This window comes from Daphnia pulicaria, chromosome 7 (genome assembly GCF_021234035.1).
Source record: "Daphnia pulicaria isolate SC F1-1A chromosome 7, SC_F0-13Bv2, whole genome shotgun sequence".
Lineage (NCBI taxonomy): Eukaryota > Metazoa > Arthropoda > Branchiopoda > Diplostraca > Daphniidae > Daphnia > Daphnia pulicaria.
The window spans coordinates 559736-583796 of record NC_060919.1 but is presented as its reverse complement, the minus strand read 5'-3'; the positions used below and the strand labels follow the sequence as shown (position 1 = coordinate 583796).

The 24061-nt window shown below is 40.3% G+C and overlaps 8 protein-coding genes across 14 annotated transcripts; 5 read left to right on the top strand and 3 right to left on the bottom strand.

Annotated features, from left to right (window-relative positions):
* Positions 1-3: 3 nt before the first annotated feature.
* On the top strand, positions 4-906 carry LOC124350055 (trafficking protein particle complex subunit 3-like). The gene is made up of 3 exons (XM_046801058.1): positions 4-200; positions 282-659; positions 717-906. The coding sequence occupies exons 1-3, from the start codon at positions 159-161 to the stop codon at positions 834-836; spliced, it is 540 nt and encodes a 179-aa protein (XP_046657014.1). The 5' UTR covers positions 4-158; the 3' UTR covers positions 837-906.
* LOC124350132 (glycine-rich cell wall structural protein-like) lies at positions 902-1585 on the bottom strand. The gene is made up of 2 exons (XM_046801153.1): positions 1477-1585; positions 902-1407 (listed from the first exon to the last, which is right to left on the bottom strand). Exons 1-2 carry the CDS (start codon positions 1492-1494, stop codon positions 994-996), a joined length of 432 nt encoding a protein of 143 aa, XP_046657109.1. The 5' UTR covers positions 1495-1585; the 3' UTR covers positions 902-993.
* On the top strand, positions 1343-11524 carry LOC124349559. Of its 3 annotated transcripts, XM_046800256.1 has the most exons (8): positions 1343-1428; positions 2163-2302; positions 5345-5525; positions 7813-7955; positions 9216-9378; positions 9454-11039; positions 11111-11252; positions 11314-11524. In XM_046800256.1, the coding sequence occupies exons 5-7, from the start codon at positions 9288-9290 to the stop codon at positions 11237-11239; spliced, it is 1806 nt and encodes a 601-aa protein (XP_046656212.1). In that variant the 5' UTR covers positions 1343-1428; positions 2163-2302; positions 5345-5525; positions 7813-7955; positions 9216-9287; the 3' UTR covers positions 11240-11252; positions 11314-11524. The 3 variants fall into 3 exon arrangements, with proteins under 3 accessions (XP_046656212.1, XP_046656214.1, XP_046656211.1); XM_046800258.1 differs by lacking the exon at positions 5345-5525 and having other exon boundaries at positions 9256-9378; XM_046800255.1 differs by lacking the exon at positions 5345-5525.
* On the bottom strand, positions 5294-6331 carry LOC124348415 (D(5)-like dopamine receptor). Its single transcript, XM_046798621.1, has one exon. It carries the CDS (start codon positions 6329-6331, stop codon positions 5294-5296), a length of 1038 nt encoding a protein of 345 aa, XP_046654577.1.
* Positions 11525-13489: 1965 nt separating the features above from the next.
* LOC124349584 lies at positions 13490-18473 on the top strand. 2 transcript variants are annotated; one of them, XM_046800315.1, is made up of 6 exons: positions 13490-13752; positions 13824-13935; positions 15276-15504; positions 15841-16077; positions 16406-16623; positions 16694-18473. In XM_046800315.1, exons 5-6 carry the CDS (start codon positions 16533-16535, stop codon positions 18313-18315), a joined length of 1713 nt encoding a protein of 570 aa, XP_046656271.1. In that variant the 5' UTR covers positions 13490-13752; positions 13824-13935; positions 15276-15504; positions 15841-16077; positions 16406-16532; the 3' UTR covers positions 18316-18473. The 2 variants fall into 2 exon arrangements, with proteins under 2 accessions (XP_046656271.1, XP_046656272.1); XM_046800316.1 differs by adding an exon at positions 14966-15024 and having other exon boundaries at positions 15841-16623.
* A 530-nt stretch (positions 18474-19003) lies between these two features.
* Positions 19004-20039, top strand: LOC124350095 (ATP synthase subunit delta, mitochondrial-like). 2 transcript variants are annotated; one of them, XM_046801107.1, is made up of 4 exons: positions 19004-19109; positions 19337-19468; positions 19531-19723; positions 19785-20039. In XM_046801107.1, the coding sequence occupies exons 2-4, from the start codon at positions 19352-19354 to the stop codon at positions 19955-19957; spliced, it is 483 nt and encodes a 160-aa protein (XP_046657063.1). In that variant the 5' UTR covers positions 19004-19109; positions 19337-19351; the 3' UTR covers positions 19958-20039. The 2 variants fall into 2 exon arrangements, with proteins under 2 accessions (XP_046657063.1, XP_046657064.1); XM_046801108.1 differs by lacking the exon at positions 19004-19109 and adding an exon at positions 19112-19220.
* Positions 20029-22490, bottom strand: LOC124349685 (hexokinase-1-like). Its single transcript, XM_046800477.1, has 8 exons — positions 22355-22490; positions 21957-22119; positions 21490-21891; positions 21030-21166; positions 20855-20967; positions 20639-20794; positions 20437-20576; positions 20029-20370 (listed from the first exon to the last, which is right to left on the bottom strand). Exons 1-8 carry the CDS (start codon positions 22400-22402, stop codon positions 20144-20146), a joined length of 1386 nt encoding a protein of 461 aa, XP_046656433.1. The 5' UTR covers positions 22403-22490; the 3' UTR covers positions 20029-20143.
* LOC124349931 lies at positions 22400-23967 on the top strand. Of its 3 annotated transcripts, none has more exons than XM_046800879.1 (7): positions 22400-22521; positions 22698-23005; positions 23108-23218; positions 23294-23439; positions 23500-23671; positions 23749-23857; positions 23934-23967. In XM_046800879.1, exons 2-6 carry the CDS (start codon positions 22735-22737, stop codon positions 23847-23849), a joined length of 801 nt encoding a protein of 266 aa, XP_046656835.1. In that variant the 5' UTR covers positions 22400-22521; positions 22698-22734; the 3' UTR covers positions 23850-23857; positions 23934-23967. The 3 variants fall into 3 exon arrangements, with proteins under 3 accessions (XP_046656835.1, XP_046656834.1, XP_046656833.1); XM_046800878.1 differs by having other exon boundaries at positions 23915-23967; XM_046800877.1 differs by having other exon boundaries at positions 23749-23967.
* Positions 23968-24061: the final 94 nt, after the last annotated feature.

Here is a 24061-nt window from a genome sequence, read left to right as displayed (position 1 = left end):
GGAGTTACTCTCCGCTAGATGGCGTTACACGAACTGTCAAGAGGAAGAAACATAGTGTTAAACATAGTATGTTTCTAGTTGACAGAAAGTTTCTGAATTATAATCTTTAAATCCTTAAATCAGCTTTAGCAATAATTATTTCGATTTAATTAAAAGCAATGGCGAGACCTGGTGTTAGAGCAACCGATGCAAAAAAGATTGTAAGCACTTACCCTTCTACACACTTAAACAAATTTTCTAACCTAGACTTATTCGTGTGTGGTTTTGAAACGATAATTTAGAATTCCGAGCTGTTTACGTTGACTTATGGAGCATTAGTAAGTCAGCTATTGAAGGATTACGAGAATGCTGAGGATGTGAATCGACAACTTGACAGAATGGGATACAATATTGGTGTGAGGATCATCGAAGATTTCCTAGCACGAACATCAACTGCCAGATGTACTGACATGAGAGATACTGCAGAGAAAATTCAAAGTGCTTTCAAAATGTATCTTGGAGTGAACCCTACCGTCACCAGCTGGTCCTCTGCCAGTGATGAATTTTCACTCTTGTTCGATCAAAACCCTATGACAGAATTTGTAGAGTTGCCAGAGAGCTGTCTCAGCCTTAAGTACTGTAATCTATTCTGTGGCATTATCAGGGGAGCCTGTGAAATGGTAAACATGTGAAACGACTTGTGACCAACATAAATTATTGATATTTTATTGTTTTAGGTGCAACTTGAAGTCACCAGTTGGTTTGTCCAAGATTCTTTGAAAGGAGATCCAACCACAGAACTCAGAGTCAAGTTTGTCAAGAAATTAGAAGATGCTATGCCTGCTGGAGAAGATTAATCTATTTAGAGACCTGTTATTGCTTCGTTCATGTCATATGTGAAATAAAAATCTCCAGATTTCTGTTCAATATGATAATTTGTTTATTTTTATCCAGTCTGCCAGCGACGGTTGTTTTAAATATTCAGCGATTTTTTAAATAAATTACTTTCAGGGTTCAACAATGTGGGCATCTGTGTCCGTGGCTTCCACCTCCGTATCCGGAACCACGGCCTCCTCCACTTCCGTATCCGGAACCATGACCTCCGCCGACAACAACAACAGATACCGGTCTGGCGTATCCACCTCCGTGCCCTCCACCAAAGCTTCCATGTCCAGCTCCTCCGCCAAAGCTTCCGTATCCAGCTCCGCGTCCTGAGAATGAGGATACATGTCCCCCACCGTATCCTCCGCCGAACCCACCGGATCCGTGTCCACCACCGAACCCACCGGATCCGTGTCCACCACCGTACCCTCCGCCGAACCCTCCGCCGAACCCTCCGCCGAACCCTCCGCCGTACCCTCCAGTTCTGAGATGACCGGCATCCGAGGCTCCGAAAATTGCCATGGCCACGGCCAAAATGATCCAAACCTAATTTTTGAATCAGAAAACGTAAGTTGATTTCAGATTCAATACGACTAAATATGTTTTTAAAATTACCTTGTTGCTGCAATGCATGTTGAAATGGGTTCTAGTAGATGAACTTGTTCGTCAAACGAAGTCGTACTGATGAATTCTGTCTGAATTGCTGCCGCTTTTTATAGTTCCCCGGATCTTTTACCCACACGTAAATTGGATTAGTTATTAAAAATTCTCCGATTCAATTTTCATGTCGGTGTATGGTCTATTAATCTGAGAGGGAAAGTTATTTCAATTCCATTGTTTATTATCACGGAAGTGTGAATAATGAACTGAACTGTATGGAGAACAGACGATCGTGACGTCTGGTAAAGTGTCTTGTTCCGGATTCCGTTGAATTGAGACTACGATCATTGATTCAAGTGACAGGGAAAGTGGCGGCCGCTATTCAATAAAAAGAAAAGAAATAGCAGTACATTTTCAATGGCAAGCACACTTGGCTAATTTTTTATTTAACGCCGTTGCGCGTGTTTTCTCTTTTTGTCTCTGTTTCAAATTCGGTAAAATAAAACAAAACAAATGCTACTCTTGATTTAGCAATGTTTTCGAATTGAAGTAATAATCTTGCAATTGTTTTATTAGAGTATTATAAAAACAAATAAATTTAGTACGATGGGATTTTTAAATAATTTATTCTAATTTAACTGACTTTTATACTTAATTAACTAATTTAAATTATTTTTTGCGTGATCTGTCAAACACCATAGTCCGTTTCCTTTCTCGGAGTTCCGTCTGCTACAGAAGCTGAAACGAACATTTGAATTGAAAGTGTATTGGGGTTGAGACTTGTCGCTGGAGATGTGACGTGGTGATGGAATTCCGGCATTCGTTCGTGAGTCAATCAAAGGTTAGTAAATAAATATTTAGCTATTTCAATGAAAGAAATAATGGAATATCAGGTAAAAAGCCAAAACGTCCACATGCGTAGTTCAGTTAGACCAAAGACTCGAATGAAAATGCAAAGGCAAATGTGAAACATGTGTTGCCGTTTTCTTTTTATTGCATAACCAATAGCAAAAATGTGTTGTTGTTTTTATTAGGGAACCTACAAGAAACCATGTAAACTTTTTTATTGAAAGATAGAAGGTTGGAAGCAGCCACTAAACAATGCCACTCTTAATTCTTTGTTTCTCATGATAAATATTAGTGGGCTATAGACAGCGTGAATAGAGCCCAGTTCCTTGAAATATGTCATCAGCCAGGTGAGATTGCTACATTCAAGTTCAGTATCGTAAACAAGTTGACAAACAATAATAGTTAAGAGCAAGATAAACATGGGACAAACCGTCACGAACAGTGAAGTCACGCCGATAATCAAAGTACAAGTGGCTTCAACTTCCATTTCAAACGTTCTCCTCCTGTCCACGTGGATGGACATTGGCCTGTTGTTAGTCAACTGATCGTTGAGGGAAATGATGGCTGATCCAGATTCATTGCTGAAGAAAACTCGTTCATTCAGGACAATCTCTTCATTGATGCCCTGTGGGCTTAGCGTTCGGGAATCACGACGTAGGTGAATCTTCGTCTGCCGGTAAACGATGAAATTCATTGCGATACACGATAGGAAAAGTGCTATCAAGATTGCCGCCAGAATGTTGGAGTGAATGGGCAGCATTTGACAGCGGAGCGGAACTAGTCCGGCGATGTAAACAAATTTGAGGATAAACGCGATCAACGCCGAACAGATTACGACAACGGGACACGCTAGACGAACCGTCATCTTTTCTCGATGCGCCCAGGGGTCGTCAATGGCTAAATACCTGTCCACAAGGGCGAGTAACATGTTGGACAAGAGAAGAATTTGTGGTAAACCGACTAGAGCGACATATGCTTTACAAAGAGATTCGACTGGATAGAATCCCCAGTAAATCAGTTGGATCAGGGCGGGGGCGAAAAACGACAAATTAGAAAAGAAGATTCCTAGTAAGAAAATTTTGCGCGGTTTGCTGCGAAACTGGCGATGGCGAATGATGGTGACGATGATCGAAACGTTGAGAGGAATGCCGATCGAACAGCAGACACATTTCACAATAATTAGGAAGAAAACAAGATCGATGGGATTGTATTCTTGATTATTTTCCGGTTGAACGATATTGTCACCTTCTTGATTGTTTGTCGTGTTGTTCATTTTTTTGTTTTTTCCCAAGTTGGCGCCTTACCTATTGCCGAAAAACAATTGGGGGAATACACACAAGTTTTAGATTAAATGCGAATGGATTGGTCGATACCTTTTTTGAATGGAAACTGATGGGCGATCAAAGAACGTCTAGTGTAAATACTTTGAAAAACACATGGAAAGATCGAGAGTGATCTGGGCACATCTCGTGATACAGGAAATTGTCGAATGGCGAAATGTAGGATTTCTAGACGGTATATATATGTCAACCTTTGACGTTTGGAGCATGCCCCAACGAGGCATACGTTCAGCAACTATTTGACAAATGTATTGATTTGAGCAATTAACTTTCTTTGCTTTTCCTTGCGACCATCAAAAGCACTTTTCTATTTTTAAAGGTTCAGTCGCTGCTAGTGCTTCTTCATCGATGTATACGAATCACGTTTGCTAGATTAGATTATGAGCGGCTGCTCCTGATTGCTGCGCAACTAATTCATTTCAGATGGCGGATCACATCCTATTGTGTCTGGGTGGGTTTTTTGTGGAAATTCATTTGGAAATATTTACATTCGTCGTGAAATATTTAGAACAGACTATTGTTACCGGCCTGTGAACATTTTTTGTTTGCTCGTTCAACAGGGAGAGACTTATTAGGGCGGAAATCAGTTTTGTGCACCCACACTACATTTTCACGCTGTCATTTCAGACGGCTGATATCGTTACATATTATTCTCGCTGAATCTCGTGAATTTAATTGTCTTATTATCCCCACCCCAAGAATGGAACTTAAAAGTAAGTTTCTTTTTTTGCGCAACTGACTGTTGTTTTATTGCAATTTGAGAAGAAATTTAAATAAGGGCAGGTCGTGAATGCCAATGTTGATAACGGAGTTCATCAGCTTCACAGGCGAACGACCTTACGAATAAAAATCAACAAGTAGAAATGTTGAATTTATCGACTCGTTGAAATCTTAAAGCCAAATTTGACTTAGTTTTTATTTCTCTTTTTACGAAATCATCGCGCGATGAAATAAAAATATTGAATATTAATTCAGCGATCCAGATCCAACGATAGATTTGAACACGAAATTTTCTCCCGAATTTCTTGCGAAAGCTGAAAAAAATCTTGTCAAAATCACAGCAACTAAAGTTTAAGCGCCGCTCGATTTGGTCAGCATAAATGAAAAATAAGGTGGGGCCAACTAAGAATAACTTTTTGGCAACCACCTGGAAATTTCTCAATTTCGACAAAAAGATCAAATTCCTGTTGCCTCCGAGCTAAAACGAATAACACGCAAAATTGAATAACGAATTTATACGTTGACCTCGTGTTTAAACCGACTTGGTTTTATTTTAAACATGATACTTTGAAGTTTTGTTTTTGAAACAATACAACTACGGGCACGAGTTTTTTTTAGTTATCCCGATTGTTGAAGATAGAAACGCCCCAAAACGCTTGTATCGTAGTATCGTCTGCTATGATAACTGCTGATAAGGGACAAACAGTTGAATAAGGTAACAAGGTGTGAAGCTGGGACTTGGACATCTTTGACATGGAGGTGGAGTTGTGTGTCATTTGTTCGTGAGTCAATCAAAAATATAATTTAGTTTTTGTCGTGAGAAACGAGAAGAAGTCCACACGTAGTTTTAAGTTTAGTGAATGACTTGAATCAAATCAAAGGTAATTGTGAAACTCAACAGGGAAATTCCTGTCAAAATAAACTTATTGGAAGCAATCAAATAACACCACTCTTAATTCTTTGTTTCTCACCAGAAATATCAATGGGCTATAAACAGCATGGATGGAGCCCAGTTCCTTGAAATATGTCATCAACCAAGTGAGGTTACTGCATTCGAGTTCTTCGTTGTAAACCAGTTGACACATCATAATAATCAAGAGCAAGATAAACATCGGGAAAACCGTCACGAAAAGAGATGCCACGCCGATAATCAAGGTACAAGTGGCTTCGATTTCCATTTCGAATGATTTCCTTCTGTCAACATGGATGGACATTCGCCTGTTATTGGCCAAATGATCGTTGAGGGATATGCTGGCCGATCCTCGTGCGCTCCTGTCATTTAGAGGAATCTCTTGAGCCTCTTCATTGGTGCCCTGTGGGCTTAGCGTTCGGGAATCACGACGTAGGTGAATTTTCGTCTGCCGGTAAACGATGAAATTCATCACGATGCACGAGAGGAAAAGCGTTACTAAAACTGCCGCCAGAATGTTGGAGTGAATGGGCAGCTCTTGACAGCGGAGTGGAACTAGTCCAGCGATGTAAACAAATTTGAGGATTAACACGATCAATGCGGAACAGATTACGACAACGGGACACGCTAGACGAACCGTCATCTTTTCTCGATGGGCCCAGGGGTCATTAATGGCTAAATACCTGTCCACAAGGGCGAGTAACATGTTGGACAAGAGCAAACTTTGTGGCAAACCGACAAGTGCGACATATGTTTTACACACGGATTCGACTGGATAGAATCCCCAGTAAATGAGTTTGATCAGGGCAGGGGCGAAAAACGACAAATTAGAAAAGAGGATTCCCAGTAGGAAAATTTTGCGCGGTTTACTGCGAAACTGGTGATAGCGAATGATGGTGACGATGATCGAAACGTTGAGTGGAATTCCGATTGAACAGCAGACACATTTCACGATTATTAAGAAGAAAACAGGGTCGATGGGATTGTAGTCGTCGTTATTTTCCGGGTCAACGATATGGTCACCTTCTTGATTGCTGCTCGTGTTGTTCATTTTGTTTTGTCGTACCTACAGCGGAAAACAATTTGAGTAATATATTGAGCACGCAAGTTTTAGATGAAATACGAAACGGATTGGTCGATGTACCTGTTTGAATACGATCAACGAACGTAGTGCAAGTATAAAAGAGCACCTAAAACAAGATAGGATCTCATGGTACAGGATATTGTCGAATGACGAAACGTAGGATTTTCTAGACGGTATATATCACCGAACGTCAACCTTTGACGATTTGGAGCATGCCCCCTATTCAGCAACTATGTGACAAATATATTGATTTGAGTAATTAACTAACTTTTCTTTCGCTTCCGACATTGAAAGCACTTTCCTATTTTTTAGAGGTTCAGTCGCTGCTAGCGCTTCATTTGATGTTTCGTCGACTACCAAATCACCTTTGTTAGATTAGATTATGAGCGGCTGCGACTAAATCATTCGAGATCACATCCTTTTGTGCACGAGTGGGTGTTCTTGCGAAGTTGAAATTTTTCATTCGTCATCATTTGAAATGTTTAGTCGACGAATTATTGTTGCCTTGAATATTTTTTCGCTCGTTCAACAGGGAGAGACTTATTAGGACGGAAAATCAGTTTTGCACACCCACTCTACATTTTCACGCTGTCATTTCAGACGGCTGATATCGTTACATATTATTCTCGCTGAATCTCGTGAATTTTATTGTCTTGTTATCCCCAAGAATGGACCTTAAAAGTAAGTTTTTTTTTGCGCAACTGACTGTTGTTTTATTGCAATTTGAGAAGAAATTCAAATGAGGGCAGGTCATTAATGCAAATGTTGATAACGGAATTCATCAGCTTCACAGGCGAACGACCTTACGAATAAAAATCAACAAGTATAACTTTTGAATCTATCGACTCGTTCAAATCTTAAAGCCAAATTTGACATTGAGTTTGTTTTTCTCTTTTTTTACGAAATCAATACGATGAAATAAAAATATTGACTATTAATTCAACGATCCAGATCCAACGATAGATTTGAACACGAAATTTTCTCCCGAATTTCTTGCGAAAGCTGAAAAAAATCTTGTCAAAATCATCACGCTATAGTCTATTTTGGGTATTTGCAAAACGAAACCAACAGCAACTAAAGTTTAAGCGTCACTTGATTTGGTCATCGTACATGAAAAATAAGGTGGGTCGAGTTAAGAATTTAATTTTTTGTTAACAAAAGAAGTGTCCAGCAACCACACCTGCAAATTTCACAAAAAGATCAAATTCCTGTCTCCTCTGCAACCGAGCTAAAACGAATAACACGCAAAAATTAATGACGAGTTTATACGTTGACCTCGTGTTAATACGACCAAGTTTTTGTGTTTTTAAAACAATACAACTATGGGCATGTAGTATCCCCATTGTTGAAGATTGCACACCCAAGATGTATTATAACAACTAACGTGACTTTGTTATCTACCCCGTTGTTATAGTAACTTAATCCAGTTATTTTATTTTACGTTTCAGAAAACTTGGACGACTTTTCTCACCACCGTCTTTTGTTCACGTCACGGTGTAGGATAACACGGGAGGTCTACGCCAAGTTGGAAAATTATGCGCTGGACCTTTTTTGTCATCGACTCTGAGGAATTTGTTCGATTAATCTGATAGTAAGTAGTAAGCTTTAAATTATTAGAGAAGCACGGGACTAAACCAGTTTGTTTTTTCCCCGGCAAATTTGAATATTTTCATCTTTTAATGAATTCAACATCGAAGTCAAAATGTGTAACATTTGGAAGGAAGCCGTCAGCAGCAAATAACTGGATTTGCGCCGACTGTTTTGTCATCGTCTAATTTTAACACCGCAAGGTTTTTATCGGGAAAGATTGTAAGTTATTTTGGGGTTGGTTCGGGCGACGTTCTGGCGCCTTCGAATGTCATCGAGTCGAAATCGACAGGCGCGTGACGAAAAAGGAAGCCGATGAGACACGCGCGAAAACGAGTTTTCAAATTATGATATTAAAAGGTTCGCTCGTGCTGCCTCTCTAGCTCCTATATCTTTAAATTAGTTAATTTGGTATCATGAAACGATTGATTTAGGCGTGGTTGTCGACCGAGGCGGATAGTTGTTTGACCGGTTCAGGTTAAAACTCGACATTGAAGATTTCAAGTTTGTCTTAAGCGGCTACTGAAAAATAGAAATGTTTGTCTATCAATTGATAAAATTGATATACTTTGAGCTGATATGGTCCACTTGGCGTCCAAATATCCGACGACAATGTCCTTGTGAATTCGACCGTCTCATTCACCTGTCCATTTTGGATGGAAGTTTTCTTTGGAAACTTAACCCCCTGTCATTTGCATTCTGCCTTATCCGCTTTTTTAAAAAAAGAAAGGGGAAACTGTTCAACCTGTTTAACACATGTTCCTTTGGAAAAAAAAATTGCACTGTGTGTACTACACGCCAAAAGTTTGTTTGAAATCGAGCTGTATTAATGTCGATGTGATCAAAACAAATCCCGTCTGGAGAAGTTAAAAAAAAAGAACGCAGGTCATCGTTCTCCCCCTCCTTTTACCTTTTTCGTATGGTCAAACTGGAACGGGTCGGCCCTCGAGAATGATAGAAAATAAGCCGGGCTATAAACATTAGTAGTTTCGTTTTGGGTAGGACAACATTTGGGTCTCTACGTGGCCATTTCATGATTCTTGTTTGGACTTTTGAATCAGTTCGTTCACGGATTCCAATCTCGTCAGTGCTAAGCTCCAGTGGTCATTGGAGATTCACCTTTCATTTGTTTCGGTCGCTAATCGTCTGTTTGTCGTGACTTTCTTAATTGAACTAAAACGTGTCGCAGAATTCCTTCAAATTTAAAACATTTACCTACAATGTCAACCGCAATTAATAGTGTAACTTATTGATGGGACAATAGGATTGAGCATCTGAAATTGTTATTGACTGCTGGGAAATAGGTGAACAATGAGCTCCGCGTATTTAACTATAAATGGAATCTGCTCGAAAATCGGTTTCCTTTCTCTTTCGTGACGTGTTGGTTGGAGACCTTTACAATTATTACACCGACAAAATTTTTAAAAGTGAGATCCCATTCATTTATATCATCATCCATTCATTAATTATTCATTTGATTTTCTCTCTCTGTATCCAAACAGGTAGCATTCTGGTACCGAGCGAGTGCATTCATATCGATCAGAAAACCATTCCCGAAACGGAGCGCTACTTTTTCTTCAACCAACCGGCCACGTTCAAATCGTCTTGGCTGGGCTCGACCAACTCAAAATTGAATGAGAGTCTTGAACAAGACGCTGTCGACTTGAACCTCCTCTGGTTCTCCAACTTTCTAAAAACTAGTCCAGGGTGTTGTGAAAGCGACGAGAATGAAGCTCTAGTCGTCGTCTTTTTCAGGGTCGTTCGCAGGACCGAAACTCTCGATCAACAATTCCTCGACTCGAAAATGTACGACTATCAGCTGGAGAGCGGCGGATGGGCCACCCATTTGGTGGAACACGTCGTCTACGGAGCAGAGCTCATTTGCTCCATGAGCAGACCTGTCGACTGGTGTCGAGAAACCAAGCACAGCGCCGAGGAAAACATTTACTTACTGGCCAAAGCTTATTTCGATCGAATTATCGGACCCAATGCCATCAACATCGAGCCGCCAGCTGAACTAGACAAAATCTCTTGTCGAATCCTCAGCAGCCTGGAAGATGTCCAACCGACAGAGACTTCGTTCCGACAATCCTGCGAGTTCCTGAGAGACGTCATCAATTTTAAAGAAGATAATCAGCCCACCAAATTATGGCGTCCCATCTACATCGTCCGCCGTCAAATCCCCAAACAGATTGAAACTCGGATTTTACTGGACAAGATTATGGATGACAAGTTAAAAATTGAACGGAAGCTGCACTGGATCTTGTCTGAGAGTCGCAGGATATCCAAGCATCCGTTCCTGACTCGGATCCCGCCAATGGAAAGAGCCATTTATCAGTTCATCAGTTTACTCCAGCGGACAGAGAGCGAGATCCTGAAGTTTGACGTCAATCTCATCGCCAGAAAGTGTTTGGAAAACCCCCAAGGCCCCCAGCAAGATAAAATCACCAACGACTTGAAAGCAGTTTCCGATTGTGCTCTCTTGTCCAACATGATCGACTGGTTGATGAGACGGCGGAGTGAAATCGATACGATTCACATGCTCTTTAGAGACACTCTGCTGGACATATTCGACCTGGAGGACATTGAAACTCGGCCGCCGTCTAATTTTGATAAACGCGCCAGGATATTCATCTTGAAAATTGATTACATTCCAGATCCGCTGATGGAGTGCATCCAGGATTTGACTGGTGTTAGTATAGAGCCGGTGTTCAAACTCCCCGTTTTTCCCGCCGTTTCATCCGGAAGGAAACGTCTTAGTGTGATGAGAAGGGCGTTTGTTGAGTTCACGGAAGAGGCTCGATGGGGCTCGAATGAGAAGAATTCCTACCACATAGGACTGGCTCCGGCTTCTTTGCCGATGGAAGACGGAACTATCAAGACTATTTTGTATCCTGCCGTCCAGCAGCAGGCTTCACCCCGAGTGTGTCTGCCGGTGTATTGTTCTGGTGTAGTTGAACCGGACAAAAGTAACCCGATTAAACAACAGCAGCAATTAAGTCCACCCAACGGTTTGTCGCATCGTTCTAATGGTTCCATCAAACCACCCACTGATTCAAATCTAAGTCATCAGAAAAATATTGAAAAGGTTTATAGTTTATTTCGTTTTATCTTATCTTAATCAATTATTATTTATCTGTTTTTATTTGACATTGACAGGTTAATGGAGACAGCAGTCCTGTGGACGACGAGGAGTCATTTTTCAATTTGATCGCTCAGTTCCAGTCACAACGCATGAACGATCAACGATGTTCTTTTGCTCTTCCTAGCAACAATCACAAGATATGACACGAAACGAAAAGTATTAATCTATAGTTGCAGTCTTTAATTTTCCATCAATTCATTTTGCAAATATTATTCAGGCTCCCGATCAGATGAGATGTAAAGTGATAATCCAGTCAAACGGCCCTCTTGTCTTATATTAAACTATTCTAGGAACATGAGTTGAATTCTTACAAATGGATAACTTAATTTTTAAAATAAATTATGTACCGTGTTAATGAGAAACAATTTTGTAAATAACAGGTAAATAGTCTCAGACTGCTCAGCGGACAAATCTATCCAGTCATTTGCCTTAAAAATCAAATAATTTTTGTATTTTTAGCTGATTTAACTTAAGTTCACACTAGGGCAATCAATGATGAATTCATTAGGAATAAGCCTATTTGCGAAAACATACCGACAAAGGTATCAATCAGCGATAGAAAAGTCTCCGCGCAGCCGTTCAGCTTTAATGAGAAACATAACAGATTTCAGATGAGCGAACAATAACTCGACACATACATCGTAAAAGATTGCATATTATTCAAATGAGAAGCATTTTTTTGTTGTTGGAGAATATTGAAAAAACCGCTCAAATCAAGATAAGGACGAAAATTAATGCTTGACAACAGAAAATAGGTTAGCCGACACAGGGTAGATGAACATTGAATACCAAATTATCAGCATAGAATGAAAAAAAGAATTAACCAACCAACCACATACATGAACGTGAATATGTAAAGTATCACGTAGGACAAGAATTTCACCGGTTTAAAATAGGAAGACCTTTTGGACTCGGCTAGACAACAAATTTGAGAGCCCACCCAAATTGGAAACTGTTTCTAGTCAGACGCCAATCTTGGATGCACCCGAAAAAACTGTCTACAAGACGGGCGACATCTTATTGATTACCCACCTAAAAACAAAAACAGTGCGGACTTCAAAAAAAGATACCAGGACGAGAACAGGAATGGACGTCTGATTCAGGACTTTTTTTAACCAATCGGTAATTTAACAGGTTTACTATTTTATTAAACCTTGCGCTGCCCAAAAACCATCTGGTGTGGAGATAATTTAACCGATGTAAATGTGGGTCTAATCCATCATCTACCAAAAATATTGTTGCCTATGACGATAAATCATCACGACTGGAGTCTTCGACACGTTTTATTTTTCCATCAACACAGCCCAGTGAATCGTACAGCTAATAATCGTCGTCCTAGGACACGAAAACTTAAATCCATCATAGTGCCTATAGTACCATGATAACTCTTGAAAGTCAAATAAGCTGATAAAATCCGGTTCTCTACAACTTGAAGGGGTGGTCTAGTGCTGGGTATATACCAACCAGTTTCTCTTTACGGCTTACCTTATACGTTGTATGAGAAATAAGATTACATCATGCGCGAAAATTTGGTGAAATCAAAGCGTGTAACATTAAATTACTTTAGTTGTACACCAAATGAGCTTGCTTTTGACCTGTTATAGAATATGTTTCCCGAAAAATTCGAGTAGTTTTCGATGTGAGATTGTCGCCAATGAATTTTGATTAGCCGAAGAACATTGCGAAATTGGACCCAATTAAGCACGTGACTAGCTTGATATTGACTAAGCTGTCCCAGTAAAACTTCAGACAACTAAACACGCCCTGCTACCAGTTTTCAGCGACTCAATTGTTTTTTTTTTTTTTAATGAAAATGTTTTCTTTTCCCTGTTTTGCTGATTGATACCCAATGCTCCTGATGCTCCAATTGTCCGAATTTAATTTCAAAAGTAGAACTTGATACGATATCACAAGGGGGGCAGAGCGAGGGAATTTGATATTTGGCTAGGACCGCATTCTTTTCTTTGCAAAATTGATCAAGACAGATTACATTCTCTAGCACTTGTCAGCTGTGAAACGAACAGCATATCTGATCAAAGATTCAGCTGCACTGAAATTTTTTAGGTTAACACTGAAAGAACAAACAATATTCGGCAAATGCAAAACAGTTCGGTCAGACTATTCAGCAGAGATCAAATAATTTTCAGATTGTTCCCACACATTTTCAAAAAGGTACAACGCACCAAACAGAAATTGCAGCAAGAAATATTAGTGTGGCAACTTGTGCATCGCAGAGCATTTTGCTTTGCTAATAGTATAGCCACAGTGTTTTGAAGTATGAAAACAGTGCAAGTGTCGATAGAAGAAAAGATTGTCTTTCTTTTGAAAGAAACATTTCATTCACACTTTTTGCATTGTGCTTTTTGTTAGAAAAATGCAGTTTAGGGTTGATTCTGTTGATGTCTGACAAGTGTGTGATGCAAGTTTTTCCCCTGGAATTTCACTTCAAGAAATCACCAAGAATGTTTAATCTAAAATCCATTGTGACTGCCAGGTGAACAATTAGTGACAAAGTGTGGGTGGGAAATAGATAAAGTGGCTGAAATGGTCTACACCGATGGCAGGCTGTGCCAATATATGCTACAGTCAAGACAGACAGGGGCTGAAATCTACCAATAAGAATCAACCTTTTTATTGATGACTACAACATTATATGGTATTACATACAAGTTATTACTTTTTCATACTAAATATCTGGTGAAATTAACAGAAAATTTGTTTATCCAGAGTCCATTCCAAGACTGCCCGTTTTCAGCCAAAGCGTTCCTGTTTAACATACAAAGCTGCTGAGCACTGTACCCACACAATATGGCTGAACTCATCTAATGGTTAAAATGAAGTAAGCCTTTATTTATATTTTTTAATAGGAAAACTGAAGCTTAAAATAGGAAAACATTGTGGTTTAGAACTAAAAGGGAATTATAGATTTTTCCAAACGACTTGATTTATCACTAAAAGATTTTTTACGAAATAAATTCTGATGCGTAATAAACAGATAGGTTTTGACAAGCGAACTGATCCGCCGGTAATAACCTGAAAGGGTACGTGTCTTTGTGACGTGATCGTTATTATTTGTGAGCTGCTGAGATATTCATACTTGCACCGGCAAGTTGTCAAGGACAAATTATCGGGTGTATTCACCTTTTACTTTTCTGATAAAAAAAGGGAATTCTGCTATCAAGTTTAAGTAGAAGAAAATTAACGATACAATGAAATCAGCTTGCGAATAAAATATAAATCTGTCAACAGACAAATGAATAATTTTGTGACGAAAACAAATTATGTTTTAATTTGTATGGGGTGCTGGAGAACCAATGACAAACAACTTTGTAACAAGTTTTGGGTTGACATTTGATTGTATCGGGAGGAGCGCATATATGAAGAGCACGTCTGGAAAAATGACAAAGACGAATTCGTTATGTAAAATAGCAGCATCGCCAACCGCAGAGGGCTTATTCATTGTAGTAGTGTTTTTATTCTTTTAATTTAAGTAGTTTCAAATTCAATAACTCATCCTGAACAGATAAATCATTGTATATAAGAAAATGTCACCAGCTTTTTTAAATTTCAAATAAGTTTGTGGTTTTTCCCAACATTTGTTTCGTTGTACTACAAGACCAAAAACAGTTGTAGATGTTGTTTGTCGCTTTTCGTTGTTTTATGGGACCCCGTTCTTCTTTTGTCTCGTATTGGATCTATTAATCAATTCCAAGGAGCAGCCTTTACAAAATTGTTCTCGACAAATCAACTGTATGCCGAACCTGTTTTAACTCCCGAATCTGGGTTTTAAAAAATCTTTTAGCGGCCTTCTAAGCTGCTACCAAACAAGGGTTCTTATGCGCGGTGACTTAAAAATATTTTCGCCACAGGTTTCAACTTGATGTCAGCTCTTAAAGTGACAAGGACAGATTATCCTCAACACCATAAGGTATAGTTGCGTTATAGTAGCATACAAAAACATTAAAAAAGTTCAGCCAACAAGTGAATCACGAAACTGAATGCCACAATTGAATCTAGAAACCCATCACCGAATCGTAAACACATAACACTGTTTTCCATCTGCCAATTGAGGCAGTGAATGTTTACCCAGCTACTTTGCTTTTAATAGTTAGGAGCTGATTAGGGTGTGTTCCCAATGTTATTTGTTACTTTACAATTAGTTCCTTGTTTTTCCTGCAGCTATTGGAGTCGACAAACTGAACGTGTCACATCCGTGCTTCTCAACCAATCCGCAGCAGATCCATCCAATCTGATTTGGAGTCATCGGACAAGGCCGTATCACATAGTCACCGCCCATCAGTTTGAAATGGAGATTTTACCTGGGTTGTCGAGCGAACACGCAAAGTATTTTGGGCCAAACTGTGGAAGCTTAATGGATAAGATTACATGCAAATTTCATCACGCGAAGGTAATTAAATCGATTAAATTATACTAAAAAAGCGCTGAATTCGAATGTGATCCCAGATATAAGATTTCTCTTACTGCTCTGGTTCAGACCTTTTCGTCCATTTGGGGTTAAACTATTACTGGGTGTGGTTCACGAATTGCATTTTTAATTTGTTGGGCGATCCCTGTGCGATGCAGAATACCAGTTTACGCGTGACATTTCATTTCGAAAATGGAATAAATTTTTAGATTATTCCTTTTTTTGTTTCTGTCGGTCAGTTCATTGAATTGAATCCAATCGGTGAAATGAATCTCGGGATGCATTGCGAATATACCTGGAACTTTCTTATCATTTCAGGTGCGTGATTCTCCAGAAAACCAATAAAACAGTAGGAGTGAACGGAGGACTTAATCCCATTATTTCACAGCCAGAAACAGAAGGATATTGTCTGTTACGGTTCGAAATAATCACATAGATACACTGAAGTGAACGACTTTGACATTGAGGCCATCGCTTTTCATCCCGAAAATGACAGGAGGGCATCACAATATGCGAGGAGAGCTGTCGGGTCACATCATGCTCAACAACACCTCGGTGATTCTCATATTTTATTTTTCTTCCTTCAAATAACGCAACGCAATTATTAAAAACAAAAACCGGTTCGATCCGTGTCAAACTATTCATCTTGCAAGCCCTTCTGGAGGAAATGTCACAGCTCCTCTTTGAGAATATATCTAGAGAAATAACAAAGACACCTTTGTGCTTGTTTTAAAAAAAACACGGAGCGGTCAAATCCTGTCTGGACCACAGGTCATCGTTCCTTACGTGCTGGTTCTCACAGCTTCGTTTGCCAACGCTCAAAACTGGAGCGGTCAGTCGTTGGAATTTATTTTTGATTGGATAACCTTTTGTTTGTTTCCAGAGCACCTATCGGTCGTCGTGTGGCCATTGTCGTCACTTGTTTCTTTGGCATCAGTTTGCCAGCGGATTCCAGGCGCTTCAGTGCTGTCCAGGTTTACCTGGAATAACAATAAGTTGGCGTTTCTTAAATGGATTCTTCTCGGATATCGGTTTCCGCTTTGGGTCGCGACGTGCTGATTGGAGATTTATACAACTACTACACCGACAACATCTTGAAAAGTAAATTGAATTATATTTTTTCTTACCCTCGATTGGTTTTCCGTGAATATTATTCCCCAAAAAATAACAGGTGGCATTTTAGTACCGGGTGATGCCATACACATTGAGCACAAATTGATTCCGGAAACGGAGCGCTACTTTTTCTTCAACCAGCCCGCCAAATTCAAATCTTCTTTACTTGGAATTAATTCACACCTGAAGGAGAGCATCGAGCAAGGGTCGGTCGACTTGAATCACCTCTGGTTCGCCGATTTCATGCGAGCCAATCCGTCAGAAGGCGATGAAAATGAAGCGACAGTCAGCGTCTTTTTCCGTGTCGTTCGGAGAACAGAGACTCTCGATCAACATTTCTTCAATTCTAAAATGTACGACTATCAGCTAGACAGCGGCGGATGGGCGACACATTTGGTGGAGCAAGTCGTCTTCGGAGCGGAGCTCATTTGCACAATGAGCAGAGCCGTCGATTGGCGACGAGAATCCAAGGAGAGCGCCGAAGAAAATATCTACCTGGTAGCCAAAGCTTATTTCGATCGAATTATTGGACCCAATGCCATCAACACCGAGCCGCCAGCTGAACTAGACAAAGTGTCTTGTCGAATCCTCAGCAGTCTGGAAGATATTCAACCGACAGAGATTTCCTTCCGACAAACCTGTGAGTTCCTGAGAGACGTCATCAATTTCAAAGAAGATAATCAACCCGCCAAATTATGGCGTCCCATTTACATCGTCCGACGTCTCATCCCCAAACAGATTGAAACTCGAATTTTACTGGACAGATTGACGGATAAGAGGCTGAAAGTCGAGCGGAAGTGGCACTGGATCATGAAAGAGAGTCGAAGAATAGCCAAACATCCGTTTCTCAATCGAGTCCCTCCATTCGAAAGAGCCATTTGCCAATTCGTCGACTTGCTGGAACCCATCGAAAACGAGATAATGCAATTCAATGTCAATCTCATCGCCAAAAAGTGCATCCAGGAACAGGTTTCCAACGACATCAAAACAATTGCCGATGGCATGCTCCTGTCCGACATGGTAGAATGGCTAATCCTGCGACGGAGTGAGATTGACGCAATTTGTCTGATGTTGAAAGGCAACCAGATGGGTATGTTCGACATGGCGGAAATCGAGTCCCGACCTCTGTCCAATTGTGAAAAGCGCGCCAGAGTTTTCATTTTGAAAATCGACTACATTCCAGATCCGCTGATGGAGCGCATCCAAAATTTGATCGGCAATCTGGAACCGGTCTATCGACTCCCAGTTTTTCCGGCCATCTCTTCTGGAAAAGAACGCCTAGGAATAATTAGTAGGGCCTTTCATGGATTTTCTGAAGAGGCCCGTTGGTGCTCCAATGAGCAGTACAGCTACTATCAAATTGGTTTGGTTCCGGCGTCCTCGACGCCGCTGGAAGACGGAACGATCAAGACGATTTTGTATCCCGCCATTGAGGTGTCGCCAACTTGTTTGCCGGCGGCCCAGTCCAGCCCGATGGGATCGGAGAAAAACGGGCAAGATGACCATCACCAGCTGCTGTGTCTGCCCATCGCCAATATTCCGCAAAATTCCAATGTGCCCAAGAAAACTCTGACCGTTTCGAATCAAAGTGATAATCCCTACGAAAAAGTCGCTTATTTTCTGCTGAAAAGCATCTTGATGATTTCTCCAGAGACTTTTGAAGATGAAAATAATGTTTGAATGAAATTTGATTATGTCGACTGCATGCCCGGTTTGTACAATGATACGGTCAACCAAGTAAAACGGTGGCATACATGAATATGTATAATTTAAGTTTTTGTTTTCTGTAACTCAATTTGAAAAAAAAATCACAGTTATTAAAAAAATATACGATTAAATGCGAATGAACAATGCGTCACAATTTCATGAATAATTAATGTGAAACCAGTCGAGTAAAAAAAAAAATGTTAATTAGTCAATGTCCTATCTGGTTAGTGGCTACGATTAGGGTAAATTAATATAAACCTAGTAGTTCTAGTCCTACTGCATCTAATTATTATCTAGAACGATCGCAATGGGACGAAAAGATATTTTTTTTAAATGCTTGCTTTGCTGACCCAAACATGCCCAAGAATGCTAAGTACAAGGCGCTTTTTTTTTCTTCTATTTCTACATACTTGTTAACAGAAACACCAACGCCTAGTGGCCCAGGTATGTGTACAGGTATGTGTTCGTGTAGTTTCTCAAAAAATTTCTTTAAATTGGGCGCCCTCCACTCTGGACGCTAGATGGCTACTGAAATTACTTCATTAGATATTTATTATATACAATTTAGAATTATAACAGGCCAAACAGTTTTTCAGACAATAAATTTCTTATATAATACGATATAAAAGTTACGAAATACAAATTTGATTTAAATCGATTTTTAAAAACTGAGAAAATATGTGTTTAGGGATCCACTAATAAATGGCTATCACTGTCTTCATCTGCCTGCCATCTGGTGTTCGTTCACGTTTCCGGCTTTCTGCACGGTAAAAAATAATTTTTGCTTTTTCCCGATAAGTTTTTGTACAGATAAAACATCCGAAATTGGCCATAGAATTAGAAAAGTTTTGTGTTTACTCTAGTTTCACCTTTCCACAGTAATTTTGGTCGATTTTCGTGTCTTATTTTGTCCTACTCGACTTGCTCAAAATCTCTCAATCTGCTTCAGCTGATTGGCAAAAATACTAATTTTTCATTTTCTTACCATTTCCAGATCATATTTAATAGAATGGCATTGACTCGCTCAGCACTTCGACTTTTCTCCGGGCGATTCGCTCAGGCCTGCCAGGTTCGAGGATATGCTGATGGCTCTTCAATGTCTCTAACCTTCGCAGCACCTTCCCATGTAAGACTCAATCAAACCAGAGTGGAATAATGCAGAATAGCTAATAATCCTGTTGTGTTTAGGTTCTGTACAACAACATTTCTGTGAAACAAGTAGATGTTCCATCCTTTAGCGGTAGCTTTGGTATTCTGCCTGCCCACGTACCAACACTAGCAGTCCTGAAGCCTGGTGTTGTAACTGTCTTTGAAAACGACGGCAGTACCAAGAAATTCTTTGTCTCCAGTGGAACTGTCACCATCAACGAAGACTCCACAGGTATAAAATTGTAACCATATAATCCAGGAGTATCCATTTTTACAATATTTTCTGTTTCTAGTGCAACTACTGGCAGAGGAGGCCGTGCCCGTCGACACCCTCGACATCAGCGCCGCAAAGGAACTTTTAGCCCAATCCCAGAGTCAGTTGGCTTCAGCGTCTACTGATGTGGCTAAAGCCGAAGCTGAAATCAGCATCGAGGTGTCTGAAGCCTTGATCAAGGCTTGCGAATAAGTTTTTGGAGTGAAAAGAGAAACCCTTATAGTGTGAATAGCTTGTATCGATGGAATGGAAGTACACTCGAGAAAAAACTAGACATTTTATAATTTTATAATTTTTTTAGTCTTTAGTTTTGTTTCACAAGACAGAACAAGTAACTTTAGATTTGGAATGTAGAGCCCAGCTTTTTCAACCTTTCTCTTAATGGGCTTGTTGCTTCTTCAATCTGCTTGCGATAGCCGCTATCAGTCCGGCACCTTTTCCACTGCCATCTTCTGCCAGCATCAGCTGGAATTTGTTAGCTGGTGCCATAGCAGCAATGTACTTCTCCATGAACGATTTAAGACGGGGGTGATGCTTGAAGAGAGATCCATCGATGGCCACTGTAGTTTCCGGTCGGTCCATTCGCTCCAAAAGTGACGCCGTACCTTTAATTGTATTCAAAAAATTCTTTCAGTCTTCTCACAAACCCATATTCCAATGTAGCTAATTACAAATAGAAACGAGGATGGCTGCCCTGTCTGAAACGAGCCAACAGATGTACTTGACAATTTCAATATCCTCTTTATTGAAGGCTAATTTGAGCTCGTTGAGAGCACCGGTGGTATTGACATCTACGCCATTCACGTTGTCCCTAAAGTCCAAATGTTTGTTTTTATATTTCCTTACAGTGAAAAAAAATTTGTGTGACTGAACTCCTCAATGAGTGAAACGAAACGTGTGGTGAATGCCCCATGTTGGAGGAGTTCTTCTGATGCATTGCCTTGAAACAGGAGTCCCTCTTTTGTTAGACGAACCAATACACAGCGCACAATCTCACCAAGGTATTTGCCTCCAAAATGCTTTTCGAATCTGTAATAATTAATCGTAATAGTTCAATCAAGAAAATAGCTAACGGAAAACTATTCTCACGTGAAGGATCCAACAAGCAGAGAGTTTCGGTCCACTTCTTTGTCATATTCTGTTTTGATAAAGTCCAGAACGCCATTGTCTCCGAAAGCGCCCCACTCGACATCAATGACGACCTATTAATTCATTTTAAAAAATTTAGAAAGTTTATCTTGGATATCTAAAAAGATGGAATTACTTCTTTGACGTCCTTGTGCTCTCCTTCCCACTTTTCAATTCGATCAGCTCGTTCGATGTAACACGCGTTACTTCCCGTACCGAGAATCAATCCAATTGCGCATTTCCTGTCGACGAAAGCTCCTTGAACAAGAGTTCCTTTAATTTTCGGAATGGAAAAAGAGAAAAGAAACGGAGAATTTACAAGGCAAGTCGGAATTGGATCACATTTTTTGTAGTGCAAATAAAATTGTGCATTAGTGAAATTTGGCAACTATGTTAGGTGAAAATCCCGCCGAAAAACTTCACATCGTGATACAGTAGTTATGTTGACAATTTGGCATATTCACATAGTAAATTAACATCTTCAACAAATCACAAGGTAACTTTCTCATTATTATAAAAGTATACTTGCCATTAGTATAGTGAACGTTTAAAGTAGCAGAAATAGTTAACTTTGATGATCAAACGTAAATCATTACCTGTTGTATCATTCAAAACGGCGATAACGTCTACGTCTGTGTCTCCTCGTCGATGAATAGCATCATTAAGCATTTTGACAGCATCTTCACCCACAACACCCGAGCAATTGAATGATTTTGTCCACGAGACGAGGATGCCAACATCCAGTCCCTGTTGGGTCATTGGAAATGAGAATGTGAACCCAAGTGGAAGGTTCTGTCCCTTGAGTTGCCTGCCGTCCATGAAATTGTGAATGCATTCGGCCAAGAAATCAAAGAGTTTGACCCCTGGACCAAGACGAACATCCTCTGGCACCTGATAGTACTGAACTGCTTCGCTGACCACAGCTCCAGACTTGATTCTCAGCCAGATGACTCGGAAGTTGGTCCCTCCCAGATCCAGAGACAAATAATCTCCCTCCTCTGAAATTCAGATAAAGAAAATGTCCTATTCCCATTCATTACTGAAATCGATGGAAGCATCAAACCAGAGCCATCACACAATTCAGGCAAGAAAGTGTTTTCCATTTGCAGCGAAGATGCCACAGGAGGGTTTTTGGCTAGGCCCAGCTCCATCTCAGACTCGAAAACATCCCTAATCTTCTTTTGTGTGTCTGCCGTGAGGTCGAGACCTCGCACCAACTCAAGAACCTGTTGGAAGGGGGGGGGGGGGGAAAGAAAGTCCTTTGTTATCAGGTTGTCAGTCAATCAAATTGATGTTTATCTATCCCCTAGCCCGTTAATATGATTACTTTAGGGACCAATCGAAAGACCGTTCACCCGTAAAATGAAGAAAATTTGCATTTTAATCGAAATAACAACCCGATTAACAGAATTAATTGAGTCGAGATTTTCATTGACAGATGCTTGTAAAATTTAATCTTACCTTTTGTCGTTTAACTGGATCGTCTAGGTGCAGTGCGGGAGTACTCATCTTTTCCCTTGTTTTATCTCTCAATAACTGGACAGCAAACGCCAAATCAAACCGTTGCACGCGCGGACAGGAAATATATAAACAAGACACTTGGCAAACTGCGCAGACGGACCCAACTGGTAACAATCAACTCACACGTGTGTCTCTATAGTGGCCTTGAGTCACGACTGATGTTCGTGTCCCGTATGTGTTGGCCTTTTTCCCCCCTCTCTAGCCGGCGGCTGGTTCACGAATCGATCTCTTATCTCATGAATCGATTCTTTCACGTTATATTCTTTTTCTATTCTCTTTCCAGATTGTGAACGCGACGTAGTGTGTAACCCAACAAGATTATGGAAGCTGTAGAGGATGAAGTCGAAAGTGGAAGTGCGGAAGAAGTCGAAAGTGGAAGTGCAGAAGAAGAAGAAGAAGAGGAGGAGGATGAAGAAGAAGAAGCCGTAACAAATCCGGCGGTGGAACAGCTTCAATCAGAAGTAAAAGAATTGCGTAGGCAGCTGGACGAGATCGAGCGCGAAAAGAAAACGGTAATGAAAAGGACACACGACCTGGAAGACCGTCAAGTGAAGAACTGGAAATTGATTCAGGAGGCGACCAAATTCTCCGGTTTGTTGTTGTTTTGTATTTTTATTTAAGAGTAACACAAATTCCAAGTGGAAAATTTGTAATTCATTAATCATTATTTTGTTTTTTTTTTTACCCACGCAGGGGTGTCGGTGGATAAATTGAGCGATAATTCGTGCACGTTCTATTTCCATCCCATGTGCAAGTCCACGTATTATGACGCGTACGCCATGACGGTGAAATTTACCAAGAAAGGTATTTCGAGCGATTAAAATCTAATTTCATTTCTCGATTGGGGTTTCAAACTGTGTTTGGCGTGACGAGTTGCAGGTTATGAAATAGGCAAATGTTATCTACCGGAATCGATAGACGAGCTCGATTTGGATCACACGAAGCCTCTGGAGAAACTCGTTTGGGACATATCAAAGCTGGTCGATTGTTTCACCAATCGGCAGCAGCAAATCGTTGAGCTCGAGGCAAGTTTCCAGTCGAAATTGCATGCCAATATTAACATGTAATCAACTCTTTTCTGGCAGGAATTATTTGGAAAGAATTCCGATCGATCGGTCAATGCTAGTTGCGATACATTGAAAGTGATGGTTCAAGTCAAAGCCTCGGACGAGTCTGACAAAAATTTCAACGTTAGTATCTCGCTCAACTACAAGTCAGATGAAATCCTGCCGTACAATGTCGATTTGGAATTCGAAAGTAAGACAAACAAAGTTGTGCCTGTTGTAATCTAAACTTTAATGATTCATTCCGCATTGTCGAATGTGTCGACACAGAAACACAAGATTTTTCGGACGAGACCATGGCCGATTTTGAACTTCACTGCAATCCGTTTTTCAAACTTCCGCTGCTCAAGGCCTTCCAAGCAGCTTTTTAAATTCCAAAGTAAAATTGACTTTATGTTTATTTAAACTGCTTTTTTTTTAAATTTCGAATGTCAAGTTGTTGTGTTGTTTAATAGATGTCGCTGGAAGAGAACGACGGAATTTTCGCTTCGTGTCGTGTGTCGACTTTTGACTTTTCACTTTGATAGCGCGCGCCGAGGATGCGCAGAATCGACGACGCCGGCGACGTCTTGAGAGAGAGAGA

Coding starts and splice junctions, on each gene's coding strand:
- LOC124350055 (XM_046801058.1), top strand. CDS start 159: ATGGCGAGACCTGGTGTTAGAGCAACCGATGCAAAAAAGATT. Junction 201..281: donor CAACCGATGCAAAAAAGATT/GTAAGCACTTAC, acceptor ACGATAATTTAG/AATTCCGAGCTGTTTACGTT. Junction 660..716: donor TCAGGGGAGCCTGTGAAATG/GTAAACATGTGA, acceptor TTATTGTTTTAG/GTGCAACTTGAAGTCACCAG.
- LOC124348415 (XM_046798621.1), bottom strand. CDS start 6,331: ATGAACAACACGAGCAGCAATCAAGAAGGTGACCATATCGTTGACCCG.
- LOC124349559 (XM_046800258.1), top strand. CDS start 9,288: ATGGAATCTGCTCGAAAATCGGTTTCCTTTCTCTTTCGTGACGTGTTG. Junction 9,379..9,453: donor CACCGACAAAATTTTTAAAA/GTGAGATCCCAT, acceptor GTATCCAAACAG/GTAGCATTCTGGTACCGAGC. Junction 11,040..11,110: donor ATCAGAAAAATATTGAAAAG/GTTTATAGTTTA, acceptor TGACATTGACAG/GTTAATGGAGACAGCAGTCC.
- LOC124349584 (XM_046800315.1), top strand. CDS start 16,533: ATGGATTCTTCTCGGATATCGGTTTCCGCTTTGGGTCGCGACGTGCTG. Junction 16,624..16,693: donor CACCGACAACATCTTGAAAA/GTAAATTGAATT, acceptor AAAAAATAACAG/GTGGCATTTTAGTACCGGGT.
- LOC124350095 (XM_046801107.1), top strand. CDS start 19,352: ATGGCATTGACTCGCTCAGCACTTCGACTTTTCTCCGGGCGATTCGCT. Junction 19,469..19,530: donor CCTTCGCAGCACCTTCCCAT/GTAAGACTCAAT, acceptor TGTTGTGTTTAG/GTTCTGTACAACAACATTTC. Junction 19,724..19,784: donor CATCAACGAAGACTCCACAG/GTATAAAATTGT, acceptor TTCTGTTTCTAG/TGCAACTACTGGCAGAGGAG.
- LOC124349685 (XM_046800477.1), bottom strand. CDS start 22,402: ATGAGTACTCCCGCACTGCACCTAGACGATCCAGTTAAACGACAAAAG. Junction 22,120..22,354: donor ATCCAGTTAAACGACAAAAG/GTAAGATTAAAT, acceptor CCCTTCCAACAG/GTTCTTGAGTTGGTGCGAGG. Junction 20,795..20,854: donor CTGCTTGTTGGATCCTTCAC/GTGAGAATAGTT, acceptor TAATTATTACAG/ATTCGAAAAGCATTTTGGAG.
- LOC124349931 (XM_046800879.1), top strand. CDS start 22,735: ATGGAAGCTGTAGAGGATGAAGTCGAAAGTGGAAGTGCGGAAGAAGTC. Junction 23,006..23,107: donor GGAGGCGACCAAATTCTCCG/GTTTGTTGTTGT, acceptor TTACCCACGCAG/GGGTGTCGGTGGATAAATTG. Junction 23,440..23,499: donor AGCAAATCGTTGAGCTCGAG/GCAAGTTTCCAG, acceptor CTTTTCTGGCAG/GAATTATTTGGAAAGAATTC.